This window comes from Aspergillus melleus (genome assembly GCF_016097325.1).
Source record: "Aspergillus melleus strain CBS 546.65 chromosome Unknown contig5, whole genome shotgun sequence".
Taxonomy (NCBI): domain Eukaryota; kingdom Fungi; phylum Ascomycota; class Eurotiomycetes; order Eurotiales; family Aspergillaceae; genus Aspergillus; species Aspergillus melleus.
In genome coordinates this window covers 574,066-589,681 of record NW_025763374.1, presented here as the reverse complement: position 1 = coordinate 589,681, position 15,616 = coordinate 574,066, and the positions used below count along the sequence as shown (strand labels likewise).

General features: G+C 47.6%; 6 protein-coding genes across 6 annotated transcripts; 3 read left to right on the top strand and 3 right to left on the bottom strand.

Annotated features, from left to right (window-relative positions):
* Positions 1-1,854: 1,854 nt before the first annotated feature.
* LDX57_008702 (MFS transporter) lies at positions 1,855-3,537 on the top strand (the record flags this gene model as incomplete). The annotated part of the gene is made up of 2 exons (XM_046090424.1): positions 1,855-2,121; positions 2,188-3,537. The coding sequence occupies 2 exons, from the start codon at positions 1,855-1,857 to the stop codon at positions 3,535-3,537; spliced, it is 1,617 nt and encodes a 538-aa protein (XP_045946399.1).
* A 1,678-nt stretch (positions 3,538-5,215) lies between these two features.
* On the top strand, positions 5,216-5,785 carry LDX57_008701 (uncharacterized protein; the record flags this gene model as incomplete). The annotated part of the gene is made up of 3 exons (XM_046090423.1): positions 5,216-5,374; positions 5,424-5,586; positions 5,670-5,785. 3 exons carry the CDS (start codon positions 5,216-5,218, stop codon positions 5,783-5,785), a joined length of 438 nt encoding a protein of 145 aa, XP_045946398.1.
* A 1,108-nt stretch (positions 5,786-6,893) lies between these two features.
* On the bottom strand, positions 6,894-7,205 carry LDX57_008700 (uncharacterized protein; the record flags this gene model as incomplete). The annotated part of the gene is made up of 1 exon (XM_046090422.1): positions 6,894-7,205. The coding sequence occupies one exon, from the start codon at positions 7,203-7,205 to the stop codon at positions 6,894-6,896; it is 312 nt and encodes a 103-aa protein (XP_045946397.1).
* A 1,914-nt stretch (positions 7,206-9,119) lies between these two features.
* Positions 9,120-10,986, top strand: LDX57_008699 (MDR family MFS transporter; the record flags this gene model as incomplete). The annotated part of the gene is made up of 5 exons (XM_046090421.1): positions 9,120-9,273; positions 9,348-9,352; positions 9,423-9,618; positions 9,674-10,621; positions 10,679-10,986. The coding sequence occupies 5 exons, from the start codon at positions 9,120-9,122 to the stop codon at positions 10,984-10,986; spliced, it is 1,611 nt and encodes a 536-aa protein (XP_045946396.1).
* A 147-nt stretch (positions 10,987-11,133) lies between these two features.
* On the bottom strand, positions 11,134-11,991 carry LDX57_008698 (fungal specific transcription factor domain-containing protein; the record flags this gene model as incomplete). The annotated part of the gene is made up of 1 exon (XM_046090420.1): positions 11,134-11,991. One exon carries the CDS (start codon positions 11,989-11,991, stop codon positions 11,134-11,136), a length of 858 nt encoding a protein of 285 aa, XP_045946395.1.
* A 2,248-nt stretch (positions 11,992-14,239) lies between these two features.
* LDX57_008697 (uncharacterized protein) lies at positions 14,240-15,226 on the bottom strand (the record flags this gene model as incomplete). Its single annotated transcript, XM_046090419.1, has 1 exon — positions 14,240-15,226. The coding sequence occupies one exon, from the start codon at positions 15,224-15,226 to the stop codon at positions 14,240-14,242; it is 987 nt and encodes a 328-aa protein (XP_045946394.1).
* Positions 15,227-15,616: the final 390 nt, after the last annotated feature.

Here is a 15,616-nt window from a genome sequence, read left to right as displayed (position 1 = left end):
TATTCAATCGGCCTATCGTCAGTACCACCTAAATCTGCCACTATTCGAAATGTTCCACTTCGGATTCCTCTCATCCGTCTAGCATGGGTGTAACCCAATCACGTGCACAAGTTTGCGTGCGGATTCCAGTTGAGGTGGTTCATACAGTAGACGACCGCAAAGGCTCTAGGGCGCATTCTGGGGATCATATGGATGCTGTTACGCGGACAACCTCTTGAACCGATACTTCTTATCACAGTGTATGCAGGTTTGTGCCAGGAAGCGAATAGTTTTTGGTCAAAGCCTGAGTATCCCTAACAACAAAGACGCAACATGCATTCTGAGGAAATGACGATAATGAAACTTGACTCCCGATGAGCTAAAAGGACAGCCAAGAAACTGGTCAATTCCAGAATCTCAGTTGTAAAGAAAGCCTTGTCTTTAGAGGAGAGGTCGCCATAACTAGGCCGCGGCCAAAAAAAGGAGGCAGTAGGTCTGAAACAATTAGAAGGAAGCTTCAGCTAGCCAGACCGGGGTACTGCTCTGATGGCGCTGACGCTCATGTCAGATAATCTGCAGAATTCAATTTTTATGAAATACTGCAAGGTCGGGATTATGAGCCAACGTTGTCTAAAATAGATAATTTACAGCAACGAGCTAGATTAATTACTACTAAATCTCAATTCAAAATTCACGGGTTGGATGGAGGGCACAGAACAAACACCATCCCTGGTTTGGACTATTGCCACTATGGCTCTCATAAGCCTTGCGGCCCCTGAATCGCCCGTAGTTGACGCTGTACAATATTATGTTGCATCTTTCATCCCACTAGTCGCAAGAAGTGCTCTCAACACAACATGACGAGGGTTCGCTTGATCTCATAGGCCATGCTTGTTCGATTCACGTTTCCAGGTGCCGGGTTCTCTCTGCAAGGGACATCACTATGAATATGGTGGAGAGTGTAATCATTTTTGGGGAAACATCTTTCTGAAAAATAGGAATATCTGCCTAGAGGCTTTGGATAGTTCTGCAACAGCATCATGATTCCGTCAGCTAAAATAACTAACCTGAGGTGTGTACATATATATCATTGCTTCCTTCCTCGGGAATACATTGTCGCATTGCATCATCACAACATTGAAACGGAAAAACGATTCCATATATTTTCCTAAGATCCGGTACAGGTAAGCAATGGCTATTTCGATCTCCTGATAACACAACTAGAGTGTTCGGACACTGCAACCCAAGTCAATTCCTTACGGTTCTGTATAGACCGCCGATCCATACATAAAGCGGATGCCGGGGCAGATCCCTCGCGCTATTCCACCATCGGAACTCACTGTCCCGAACGCCAAGAGTTCCTTATCTTTTCCAGAGTTCTTATGAATTGTCAAATCCGCAGACTGACTGGATGAAACATGAGGCATCTGGCATTTATATTAAAATCAGAAGGAAACGGCACAATCATCCAGACGAACCAAGGGCTGATTGTGGGTTTTGTTTCCCCGAAATGCAGCAAAGCCAAGATTCCCGGCATATCACGAGCCCAATCTAGCCAGATGCGGGGAAGTGAGGGGAAAAGAGATAAAGAGATATGAAAGAGAGTGACGATTGGCAAGTAGTGCTCGGTATATCTCTTTTGACTATCTATTCTAATGAGACACGTATACAAAGTCCTTGCTGACACCTACCACCTTTGCAGGAGGAGACGCGACCGAGTGTCTATTGCTCATTTTGAATTTATTTATTTTCCGCTCTCTGGATATCTGCAATACGTACATACACTGCGTCTCCAGAAAAATAGCAAACTCCTCGGTATCAGCTTTCCCACTAGCAACGTCGAGCTTCGCTCAAACACGGTAATAAGGGACAATCATGAGTACCTGCACACCTGGAGCGAACGGAAATATCCGCAAAGGGGCCGTTTCTGATGACCTAGAGCAGACCAGTGTAAAGCCTTCGCAACAAGGCATAATAGAGACCAACCATCATGGAATTGATACTAGGGGAATCCCTAGCTCGATAAACGAGCTATACGATCGGAAAGTGGCCTTGATGAATCAAGCTCTCATTGACATTGGTATGGGACCCTTCCACTGGAAGATCTTTGCAATGACTGGCTTTGGATGGTTTGTGGATAATGTAAGCTCTCATAACATGACCAGCAAGACGCTCATAACTTACCATTATATAACGGGTGGGCTTTAGTTCTGGATGCAAGCTATTACAATAATCAGTGCACCAGTCAGAAACGAATTCTCAGTCGAGCGCATCGCCTTTCTTACCGTGGCCAAATACGCAGGCTTGGTTGTCGGATCATCGGTTTGGCCTATCACAGCTGATTTCATCGGTCGACGGTTAGCATTTAATGTTACACTCTTGATATCGGCGGTAGCTGGACTCGTCGGAGCCGGAAGCCCCAACTTCGTGGCCATTTCGGTCTTCTGCGCCTTCATAGGCGTCGGAACAGGCGGCAACCAGCCCGTGGATAGTGCCATTTTCCTCGAGTACATACCGGCTACACATCAATATCTTCTCATTATGCAGTCGGCATTTTGGTCGGTTGGTCAGACTATCGCTGCCTTAGTTGCCTGGCCATTGATTGGCAACTTCTCATGTCCGTCTGACGCGGACGAATGTCTGTACGCGGATAATATGGGATGGCGATATACGTTCTGGACATTTGGTGGCCTGACTATGGTGATGTTCTTGCTTCGTTTTTGCTTTCGGATTTACGAGACCCCGAAGTACCTGCTTGGAAAAGGCCTCGACCGCGAGGCGGTTGATGTTGTCCAGAAGATAGCTGGTAGAAACGGCGGATCAACATGGCTCAATCTCACGCATTTTGAGGAGATAGATGCGGAGATCGGGACGCCAGAAAGTTCAACTGTACAACATTCAAACCATTACAACATCATGGACCGCACCCTGGAGAAGTACAAACCCGAGAAGCTACGCACTCTCTTCTCCACACCCCGTCTAGCGCTCTCAACCTTTCTGCTCATCTTCCTCTGGTGCTCGATCGGAATGGCCTATCCCCTGTACAACTCGTTCATTCCGATATTTCTTGAAAGCAAGGGTGTCTCACAGGGTGACTCCTCAATTTCAACGACCTACCGGAACTATGCCATCCAAGCCGTTTGTGGCATCCCTGCCTCGCTCCTCGGCGGGTTAACGGTTGATCTTAAGCGCATCGGCCGAAAGGGTACAGGAACACTGGCATGTCTGGGCACCGGTCTTTTCCTCTTTTTGTTCACGCGCGCCAGCTCCGAAGCCGGGGTTATCGGATTCACCTGTGCTGTTGCTTTCTTTCAAAACCTCGTCTACGGCTTGTTGTATTCGTACACGCCTGAACTGTTTCCCGCGCCGGTGCGTGGGACGGCGAATGGGCTGGTCGCGTTTTTTAATCGGCTGAGTGGGCTCATGGCGCCGATCATTGCAGCGTATATTGGGATTGAGACAGACGTGCCCGTGTGGATATCTGCAGCGCTGTTTGTTGTTGCGGGGGTGGTGTTTCTGATTCTTCCTTATGAGACACGCGGGAAGGCGGCAGCTTAGATGTGAATCTCAGTCTTCGTGAATCATGAGTGTTATGGAATAGGATTAGCATGAATCTGGTGCCTTCCTGTTCTTGAATTCAAATCCAATGCCAAAGACCACAGACTACCTATAGTCCACCGTGGGTAACACAAGCACTACCGTAAACAAGATTCGGCAGAGATCAGAACTGATGGTAGAGCTACTGATGACTGAAGTGACCAATGTGTTTAAGCGTTACATACGTTCCAGAACTGAGACTAATAGCGCAATTTGATTGAAGGTCGTCGTTCTGTCAAACATCCTTGAGCTGTTCTCCTAGAGGCGAATGGATCCATACTGTGATGAAAGGAAAAGTTACAGCAACTAGTAACAGCAACTAGCCATGGTGTAGGTGCTAAAGTAACGACTACTCTTAGCGGACTAAAAAGGAAACCCATTACACATTTGACAAACAGCAATATTGGTAAATCGAACGAGCTGTTAGAATGCATCGTAGACGAGATAATTTGTGATAGAATTGGCATATGTCGGTACTGGGAATGACATGGGCAACTGAGGTGAAACTCCACAGGTTATCTCGATTTGTCTGGCTACCATTCGTGGAAATTTGAGATATGCAAGTCTTAAAAGAACAAGAGGTGTCTTATAAGGGTGTTTCATAAAATTTTACTTGATTTATTCGGATATGTCAATTGGACATGGGCGTGACGGCCTGAGCGTTACCCCGACAACGAGAAGCCAACCCTTCCGATGCTTTAATTGCTTCCATTTACACCGACACAACATGGCAAAGAGTCACCTATTCTATCTGATGATGAGGCAGAATGGTTTGCCGATTGTTGCCACGCGACACCTCTTCTGTCCAGCCATCCCCTCCTCCATTCCGTGCGTGGGTCTCGGCAAGCGTGGCGTCGCCAATCGTCGCTCTCCCGCTGCACCCCGCCTCTTTCCTATCTCAGGGTGGGACCCGGTTGATATATCTTTCTTGGTTGAAGAAGAGTCAATTCCAACATATAGACCGGAAAGGTTCTATCCAGTTCACATCGGCGAGGTTCTCAATCGTCGTTATCAAGTAGTTGGAAAGTTGGGCTACGGATCCAGCGCGACAGTGTGGCTATGCCGTGACTTATTCTATGTCTGACAATCTTTATCTACGACCACCCAGGGTCTAACTAAACAGAGACAACGGCTATAGTACATTGGAAGTACACACAGCATCGAAATCAGTCAGTCGTGAGGTCGAAATCTACAACCATCTAAAGGGTATCCAATCTGATCATGCGGGTCTTTCCTGCCTGCGCTCCTTGATTGACAAGTTTGAGATTCAAAGCCCGGGTGGAAATAGCGTGCACACTTGCCTGGTGCATCCATCTCTCGGTATTAGCCTCTCTCAGCTTACGCCGCTGCTCTCGGATGGCGTTATGACCATAGGCATGGTGAGAACCACCATCCGGAATATCCTAGCTGCTTTGTTTCTCCACACTGAGGCCCAGATTATACACACTGGTAGGTACCAATAGTATATGATCCAAGAAAGGAGCCAATGACATATGATTCAGATCTTCAAACAAACAATATTCTCCTTGGAATAAAGGATGAATCCATTCTGTCTAAGTTTGAGCAGGCAGAACTAGAAAGCCCTGTGCCACGGAAGACCCTTGCAGACCGTACCATTTACCTCTCAAGACCGCTCCCCATGTCATTTGGCACCCCTGTTCTCTGTGATCTAGGCGAGGCTCGAATAGGCACCGACCGTCAACAGGGTGATATCATGCCAGATATTTATCGTGCCCCGGAAGTCATCTTGGACATGACATGGGACTACAAAGTCGACATTTGGAATGTTGGCATGGTGGTGAGATGGGTTTCCATTCCAGGCGAAGACAAAACTAATAATGACCAAGATATGGGACCTGTTCGAGCATCGCCATCTTTTCCGAGCGCGAAATCCAGAACGTAAATTGGATGATGCATATCATCTTGCCGAAATGCAGGCAACCCTGGGAAGCCCTCCCCGTGAGTTCCTCGCCCGGAGCGACAGGAGCAATTTATTCTGGGACAAAGAGGGTTCGTTTAGCCCCTATCATCCATGCCTGGTTCAAGCAATGGGGAGACCATATAGCGTTGATTATGCTAAACTCTTACGCCAGGCCATTGGAAACACGCAGCTCCTCTCCCGGATTATGACCTCGAAACATTGGAAGAAAGGCTTGAAGGCGATGAAAAGGACGATTTCTTGCGTTTCCTCCGACGGATGCTATGTTGACTACCTGAAGAAAGATCCACTGCAAAAGAGCTTCTCTTCGATCCCTGGTTGATGCATGGCCTTTTCAATTGAAAAGAAGTTTGCCATTGTAAGACAGAGGTGAAACAAAGGTCTACTTACACTTTTGACCTTAATAGCAATATTGAATTCTAATTCCATCACAAGCGCCGCGGACAAAATAAGACTTCGCCAGTCTCAATCATTTTCTTCAAAGAGTCATATAGTTATAGCAGTCGTTAACGTCCAACGGACCTAAAGTACTTCAAGGGGGAGACGCTGCTCTATGACTTTCCTAGGGGTACTAGAGAGCTAAGGTTACTATACTGATAGGTCAATGCATGGCCTGTATACAACTCTAGAAGACATTTTCGAGCCAAAGGTTGTATATAAAGGATATGTAGTAGATTCTGTCCCTACCTATGGCCAAGACCCAGGTGGTATAGGCTAATACAAATCCGTAACATGGTATAGCCGGTCGTGAAGTAGTAGAAAGGATGCAAGCGATGGGATGCGAACCCAAGTCTTAGGAACTTTAGCCAGCCCCCGAACTAACTAAGAACACCGAGACTTCCGGGATGACGCTGAAGGGTCATATACAGTCTTCCACGGGGACTTCAACATTACGAATAGTGTTAATGTGTTTTAATCGCAACTTATATAGGCTACTTTACAACTTTGGACTTGGCTGTTTATCTCAAAACGCCGCAAGCAATGAATAATAATAAAAAGAAGAATTATATTACTGTTACATTAGATATTCCAGCAGGAGAAGGGGGAAAATCAAGAAAGAGGGAAACATCGCGAAACACCCAAGAGGTTTGGACGTTGACCAAAAATGTTGATCTTAAATGCAACAGTGGCTTTGAATGGGGAATAAGAACTGTCGTTTGCAATCAAAGCAGCGCCAGTGCTTGTCGAAATCGTGTTGCCGACGATCCCCTGATGTAAAAAAGAACCTGCTGCAGTCGTCACAATAATTACCAGTTCCTGGGCTACAGGTCCGAGCCATATCGAAAGGAATGTCGTCAGTTTGGTCCTGTAAAGCCCGATCGGCCATTCGCCTATTACTAAATATGAGCAAGTCCAAGGGCCGGGTGGGAAGAAAGGCCTACTTCATCTCGGTTTCCAATTCATCCATTCTTTCCATCATTGCCGTCGAGAAGTCAAATGAGAACTCCAAGAACTTCTTGCGAACTTCGTGAAATTGGTCTAATCCTTTTAGTGTGGAATGGTGTCGAACGGCGAATGTCGCTATAGTATCCCGCAGCTCTGAATGTGGAGGACTTTCCGGCCCATAAACGTACTCAATCGTTTGGATAAATGGAATGTCTTCGAAGTCATCTCTGAAAATTGACTGTGACTTCTCCTTAGAGAGAATCATAAGACCGTTTATCGCGTACTTATCCGCAGCGTTGTACATTCGGATATTAGCATGAGCCTTGGCTGCACTGAATTTCAGGGTGGTAACCGAGGACGCCAGCGACGGGGTTCTAGGTTGAGATTGAATTGAGGGATCGGGCTTTACGGGACCAATTTCGGATTGTGATTGTATAGCAGGTTCGAGATCTGTATAGGGGAGTGAATGTTGGGGGTCAACGACAAAATGAGGTGAATCGTCGTAGTCGCCTCGGTAGAGGTAATCAATAATTCTGCCGATGATAGAAGGGTCATCTTGAATAACTATCTCTTTCGATATCGCTTCCTGTAATTGATCAGGATTTTACTTGATTATTAGGACGAAATTGTTACCTTGAACCCTCCACTTAGAGCCTTTTCGAAGAAGGCTGATTGTGGGCATATAATACAACTGTGTACTTTGAATGTGACCGATTCACACTTGATTGTTACATCAGAGTATGCACCATCTGCTCGGAGGCTGCATTGTGATAGTTTAGTATCCGTAGACAAGCGGATGAGCAACATTACCTTGATAGAAGTTCGAGAAGAGCGCTGGGAGCCATGTCTGGTTGAATAGCAGGTCGATGTTTCTTTAAAGGGGGAGGGGGGGAAGGTGCTTGAAGCAAGAAGATGATCCATTCATTATGTCAATGGCAGAGGGGTGTGATCACATGATTCTATGGTACAGAATTACGAGTGGTCCAAGTTTAGAGATAGACTATTGTTCCGCCCCGATGTCATTCTTCTATGATGCTCATTAACTAGGAAAGTATGTGCCTGGAAGGCAGGCCATATTTGGCACCCACGGCGGTTATTATAGTTGAGGTACAGGGGCTTCTTGGTTCGCCTTTCTGGCCTCTGCTTCTCTCCAGTGTCACTTCATAATTATTCACGTCTATTTATTAGAGTTTAGGTTATCAGGAAAGACTGCTAGGGCACTACACGCGCCTTTCTTGCGCAACAACTGCAAATTTGATCGACCTCAGGGAAATACTGCACACCGATATTAGTTCAAGGAAGCAGAACAATATCGTCAAGTCTCTCGGCAGCCCTATCTACTGCTTACGAACAACAAATCAAAAGCGACGCCGGTGCCAGGATGAACGGCGTAGGGAGCTGACTATGTCGGTGGTCCACACCGGAAGGATGATCCGAAAAATTAGCAAAATGCAAAATCACCACACGGTATGGGTCGGTCTGGCCACGCTTTAATTCTGGGTTTTGAAGACAAGCTCCACTATTTAGTTCCAAAGCAATCTTCGAATTGAGGAGTTCGGAAACTAGCAAGGATACTCTCATCTAGGAGTCCGGAAAGAAGAACATGACTATACATGCAGGAATGGCCAATCTCGTCAAGACTAAGAAGGTACTCTATCCAACTAAAAAAACCTACTATCAAACCCGAAGGAAGAGCAGAAAACACCAAGTTGATTTTACAGACTAAAGATTCGGAGTAACCAAGTTCTTTCCCAACACTATGCAGATGTTTACCGTAAAGGCTACCCTTGGTCCCATTCCCCAGACGTCTTTGCCAAGCTGGAGGCGTCAACGACGAAGTACTGAAGGAATACATTGCATAAATCATAGGTATTACAGTATAGATTCATAGCTATGACATGTTAACTCCCTGACGAATGAGGAGACAAACCAGGTAGAATGAAGATCCTATATCGTTGTTTGGCTGTTATTAGAGACATTCCACCCTACGCAGATCATTTCTCCAGTTTATTTCCCTTTGGAGCCCCCGATGCTCGAGTCATCTTGAGTCATTTGGTCTTCCCGACGACTCGGCGGAAAAAAACCCGGTATTCGTCCGCCGGTCGGCGGAGCACCCCTTTCGAGGAGAGGACTTAAAAAACAAAAAAGCCCGACTAGTTCATATCGATAAAAGAAAAAAACAAAACACAAAAAGTTCAAAGATTGCAAGTTCGCCATCATGGTGAAATCCAACACAGAGCTGTCTGATGTGGAACAGACAGAAAAAAACAACCCAAATATCGGTGGAAATGATGCAGAAAGCACGAAAACTGAACCGGAGTCGGGGACGACAGGATGGGTTTTCCTAATGACTGTTGTGGCTTTGGCTCTTAGTATGTTTTTGGTAAGAAATGCGCAAACCTTTATGTATGCACGTGTCGCTAATTTTGAATGAAGGTCTCTCTAGATATGGTAAGAAATTCCCAATTAGTCGCCCTTTGGTCGACATATCACCGCTAACTTCGATATGATTCTTGCCTAGACAATTGTCGCAACAGCCATACCCAAAATAACGGACGAGTTTGGTGGTATCGAGCTGGTCGGATGGTATGGGTCGGCATTCTTCATAACGTTGGGAAGTTTCCAGGCCTCTTGGGGAAAAATATACAAATATTTCCCGCTCAAGCCCGCGTTCCTGGTCTCCATTGTTCTTTTCGAGGTGGGAAGTTTGATGTGTGGTAGGGAACACCCTTCTTGTCCAACTTGCCAAAATCAATTATTTACTCCTTGCAGGTGTCGCAAAGAATAACACCACATTGATCGTCGGACGTGCCATCACTGGAATTGGTGGCGCCGGCATCTCGTCCGGAGCATTTACCATCATTGCCTTATCTGCCCCACCCAAGCAGCGACCGGCATATATCGGAATCCTCGGCGCTTCATACGGAATTGCTGCAGCAGTCGGACCTCTCCTAGGAGGAGCATTCACAAGCCATGTTTCCTGGCGGTGGTGCTTTTACATCAACCTTCCGATTGGCGGCGTCGCCGGGGGAATCATTCTCCTGCTGTACCGTGCTCCGCCCCCATTGCCGTTCCTGGGCGAGCCACTGGTCGAAAAGGCTCTTCAGCTGGACTTCCCCGGGACGTTCCTCCTCATCGGGGCCCTGGTCTGCTATGTGCTGGCTCTTGAATGGGGTGGAATATCGCTGGCGTGGAGCGATTCCAAGGTTATTGGGACATTGACAGGCTTTGGTGTCTTGCTAATCGCGTACGGAATTGTTCAATGGCTCGAGAAAGAACGCGCAGCAATGATCGGCCGTATACTCCGTCAGCGAAACGTGTTCGTTCCGATGATCTATATTCACCTTTTGGCTGGCACGTTCTTCCTCCTGGTGTACTACCTGCCGATCTATTTCCAGGTCGTTTCTGGAGTATCCGCGGCCGACAGTGGAATCCGCAATCTGCCACTGATTCTCGCGCAAAGCGTTGCGACTGTTTCGTCGGGTATTGTCCTCAGTCGCGTCGGATACGCACCGCCATTCCTGCTTTCCGGGGCAGTCATCACGGCGATCGGTTCTGGGCTTTTGTACACCCTCGATGTCGACTCAGGGTCTGGCAAATGGATCGGCTACCAGATCATGACTGGTCTGGGTGTGGGATGGTGTTTCCAGGTCCCTGTCGTCACCGCGCAAGCCGCCGTACAACCCGAGGATTTGCCTTCCGTTACCTCGATGGTCTTGAGTATGCCACAATCCAACCCCATATCGATAATCTCACTTGCTGACCTAATTTATCTAGCTGTTCAAACAATCGGTGGCGCTATATTTGTCTCGGCTGGCCAGTCCGCAATGTCAAATGTCCTCCTCAAAGTCCTCCCAGGTCAGAGTCTTGACATCGATCCGCTTGAAGTGGTGACAACCGGCGCGACCGAGTTACGAGACACATTCTCGTCGGACCAGATGTCGGGTATTCTCACTTCTTATATGAAGGGTATCAAGGCCGCGTTCATCATTGCTACTGTTGCTTCCAGTGTTGCTACGGTGGTCTCTGTTGGTAGTCGGTGGAAAAAGCTTTCATCGGCAAACGGGGGCGGTGCGATGGCTTAATCGTGGTATTCAAAGCTATGTATTGTGCTCCAACAGCGTTCCTGTTCGGAGTGGTTTCAAAAAGTAATATAGAGGGTATTTAAATAGAGATATGTCACTGTGATAGCAACTCCAGCTATGATTAAATATCATCGCGTAGCTTACTGGCTAGAATCCCCAGTCTAAATCCCCACCAAAATCAGCAGAGAAGTAAGACTGCGTGACCAAGTTGGGATCCAAGGACCATAATCCAGAGGTTTGCTCTTCTGAGCTGATCCCTCCCGGATACAGAAAGTTCGCGTCTTCTATGCGGAGAGAACCGGGGGCTGGAGAGATCCCTGGTTGTGGATATGCGGAGTGGGTCCCTAACGCACTGTGTGGAGCTGGTTCTGGCGCTTTTTGTTTGATATTGCGATCCAGGAATATTGTCCCGAAGTAGGGAATAGAGAGTTTGATGCGAGTAGATTCGTCCTCTGTCGTTTCATTAGAGCCCTTTTCGCCGGATAATAAGTCCCTAAGAGTCCGCAGTACACCCAGGCTTCGAGATGCAACATCGTCCGGCTGGGATGTTGCCAGCCGTTGCAGAATTTTCATAACCTTGTCAGTAGCCTCCCAATCCTCGGTGGAAGAGCAGTGGGTGGAAGGTTGCGACCGACTTTCAGGTTTCAGCACGTTTATGAGAAGAGTCACAGCTGCAGTGAAGGCTTGAAAGTCCAGGGACTTGCAGCAGAAGCTTTCTCCCGTCAAGTTTCGAATCGCGATATAGATAGTGATCATGTGCCTAGAAGCGTCCAGGCAGCTTTGTCGATTGTATTCATACCGCTGCTGTGAAGTTGAATCTAGCATGAGTGGCAAATGTAGCCAAGCGACCAACTGGAAGTGCCATAATTGTGCCATGAGCTTTGCGTAATGTTGAGCAACCACTGGTGTCTTAGCGACAGCGCCAATCGCAACTGCGACGGTAGTGATTTCTCCTGGATTCATTTCCGCTAGATCCGCGTCAATCAGTTGAGTCTTCCGAATCATAGCGGGAGAATGTTTGCTAAATATCTGATTTCGCTCAACAATTAACCCGGCTGCTAAAAAAAGCTTTTCCATATGATCTGAAGTAGGGTGTGGTTCGAGAGCGGCATCGAAAGTTCCGTGGCACATCCCCAGCATGAGTGAAAGGTAGCGGTCGGCAAAAAGGATATGCCTCCATATCTTCTTCGAACGACTTAAATGCTCACTGCCCTCCTGTCCCACTGGTCGGTGGAGCCCGAGAAGCTGAGCGACATTCAGGGCATTTCGATAACATAGCCATGCTCGCCGTAGTTTTCCATCATTGTTGTGAAAGATTCCCTGCAGGACCAAGCATTCTAACCCATCTAAACTTCGTACTAGGGAGTCGTGTGAGCAGACCAATGTTGTGATCATGCTGACACATTTCTCTATGAACTCGTTTGGTGGACTTGCAAGATCTAGACGGGTGACATCGAAGCTAGGTGGTAACTGCTGGAGGCAAATCGCAATCCATAAAAGGGCCTTCGCAATGGCTACAGGGTGCTTGTGTGTGAGAGAGGCCACCGGCTCAGGCAGCAAGCAAGCATTGTCATCTCCAAAGCATTGCATTCGAATCAACCACCAACAGGTGTTCTCACTCCCTAGTGCATCAACAGTTAGTTGAGATGGCAACAACTCCAGCAAGCCCATCCTCAGCTTCTGCAGTTCTGGTTCCCCGTTGGCCGTGGAGGTTTTGGGCTCAGGTTCCGGCCTATGTAAGCCCAGCTATAATGAAAATCAGCCCGGAAATACAAGGGAGGAAGCTAGAGCCTACCAACCAAACTATTGTTAAACAGCGACAGGACAGGGGCGCTTTCCTGAGCACTAGGGGTTATAGCAGGTGGGCTTGAACTTCTAGTGCTTTGGGCAACCCAGGAAGGCGAGGATTGTCGTTCAGTCGTGATGGGTGTGTCTAGTCGTTGTACGACCCGCTCCAGGAGTGATTCGACACGAGCAAGTCTATCATTCACTGACGAGCGATCTGATTCACGATGGTTCTCAGGCTCAGGCAAGTCCTGACTGTGGCATGTTAATCCACGCGAGAGACATTCTCTGCAGGTTGACCGGTTACTGTCTGAAAACAGGCACCGAACCTTTCTGTGTTTGCCTGTCGGTGTCCGATAATCAGCATTATGCAACTGTTCAGGTAAGATATATTCTCACATTCCCAGCAGCTTCGAGTCCCTTTCCGGATCTTCTTCCGCGGGGGTTCCTCTGAAGATTCTGCTGGATTAGGTGACATTCTAGTTTGAGTAGTGGGTCGAAAACCAATCCTGCATGGATGTGATCTGACACGTAGACGTGGACATACGGGGTAAATCAAGATGCAGGCTGAAGACTGGGCGTCGCTCGTAGCCGTGGCCTCATCGCTGACCGCCTTTGCGCCAGGATGCGCCAAGTCACTAGTCGGATGCCCATCACATGACAGGGGCCATTATCTCACGTACCACTATTTACCCAAATTAGATCCTTCAAAAACTTCATTTTGTGGAGCGGTGGTTGGCTGGCCCTAGTCTAGTCTTTTTGGAGCTTAGTGCACGTGTGACCCATAGTGGCCATCAGCTAGCCAGCGGTCATCGCCTGCTTCATAAGAATTTGAGCATCCTACACCTACAGTCCGTCACGTTTCTGATTCGGTGCGCAATCCCACAGGATCTTGATATTAAATGGCGTGTCTATTAAGATCCAAACGTAGCATGCACAGTTAATCATGACCATATCAATGCGGTTGAACCGTTGTTTGGCCTGTTGAATAGATGGGCCCTTGATTCTACGACGGACATTTCAATCAGCTGGAGGCCTAGCAAATGGCACGATAATTGGAAAACCCCGATTCCTCATCTTGAGCAACGAAGGTAAACGTCAGGAGATATTAATAGTAAAGAGGCTAAGATAGGGACTGTTCCGACACCGATGGTGAATAACAGTGCGCTCGATGGCTAGGAGCAGAACCGATGGAGAATAGAAGGTACTGCATATAGATCATATTAGCAATCAGTAATAGGGGTTACATTTAGATCCACTATGAGAATTTGGAACCCCATAGGAGGACATGACCACATAATACTCGTTAGACATTCAGCTATTACAACATCAACCTCCATCAAGAGTATAAATGCAAATTTTCATTTTGTCTGACAATCTGGTGTTTCAACTGGAAGCAATACAATCGCACGGAAGCTCAAATCCCAAACGCCGTCAAATTAACCGTGGTAAAATGGCAAGGCCGCAATCAATAATCCCTCAGCTGGCAAGTAACAAGTCCCTCCAGAGACCTCCAGTCTTTCCAGTTGTTACCGTCCCAAGCTCTATGCTGAACGCTGTTGTTATGAGTGGACACACCGAAGAGGTCAATCTGGCCCTCGCGAGCCCTGCAAGACACTCCAGTAATTGCACTGAAGAATGTCACATCCCCTTGAGTCTTCCAGTCACTCCACTTACCGTTCTCAAAGGACCTGAAGACGCATCTTCTGTCCCGGTTGATGGCGACCACGTCCAAGCGGTTAGGAGCGCAGCTGATGACCTCGATGTGGCTGTACACCTGGCCACCAAGGGATTGCCATCCAGTCCACTTGTTTCCATCGTATCCCTGGTGATAGAATCCATTGTCATGGCCTCGAGCAAAGAGATCGATGCGGTCCCGACCCCAGCTGACAGCCCGAATAGGGCTCACCAGAGGCCCACCAAGGTTCTCCCAGTCACTCCAGTTGGATCCATCGTATCGCTTTCGGCGGCAAGAATTGTCATCCGCCCATAACGCGAACACATCCAGACGATCCTTGCCCCAGCTCACGGCCTCAACGCCACCGTTCAGGGATCCACCGATGGACTTCCATCCACTCCAACGGTTACCGTCATAGTATTGATGGTGGCAAGTGTTATCGTGACCACGGGCAAGAATATCAAGACGGTTTTCACCCCAGCTGATGGCCTTGACCGAGCTGGTGAAATTACCACCCAGATTCTCCCACTTGTCCCATTTGTCATTCTCCAGGACACGGTGATAGCAGGTATTGCTGGTGTCCAGGCAGAATATATCGAGGCGGTCCTTACCCCAGCTGACGGCAGAGATGATGCTGCTAAATCCCTTGCCGATGCTCTTCCAGTCGGACCAGTCCTCGCTGTTGCGGTACTTGTGGTAACAATTGTTGTCCTGGCCGAGGATGAAGAGATCAAGACGCTCCTCTCCCCTTGCAAGTGCTGAGATTTGGTGGGCCATTGTTTCTTTTTTTTTCCGATTGTTTTCTGACTTATTTTTCTCGGGTTTCGAAGTTCTAGTAAGCCTCTCATATAGTCAGCACATCTTGAAATAGCAATTCTTAACGGCATAGAGATGTTCGACTCTAAAGCATAGGGGGACTGATAGAAGAAATATGTTGTTGGTGGTTGGGGGACGAACCTTGGAGATGCGTGTATACGATTCTTATTCTTTCTTGTCAAATATCATGAGTAGTTTCAGGAGAGAAAAGTTCAAGTCCTGCCCGGACATCGTCTGGTCTTTTATGTTCCATTTTGTCCCCCAGGACATGACATCACGGTGATTATGAGAGGTACGTTTTACTTTCTATACCCCGCTAAACTATTGCATCGTATCGGATCTTGTTTGAGA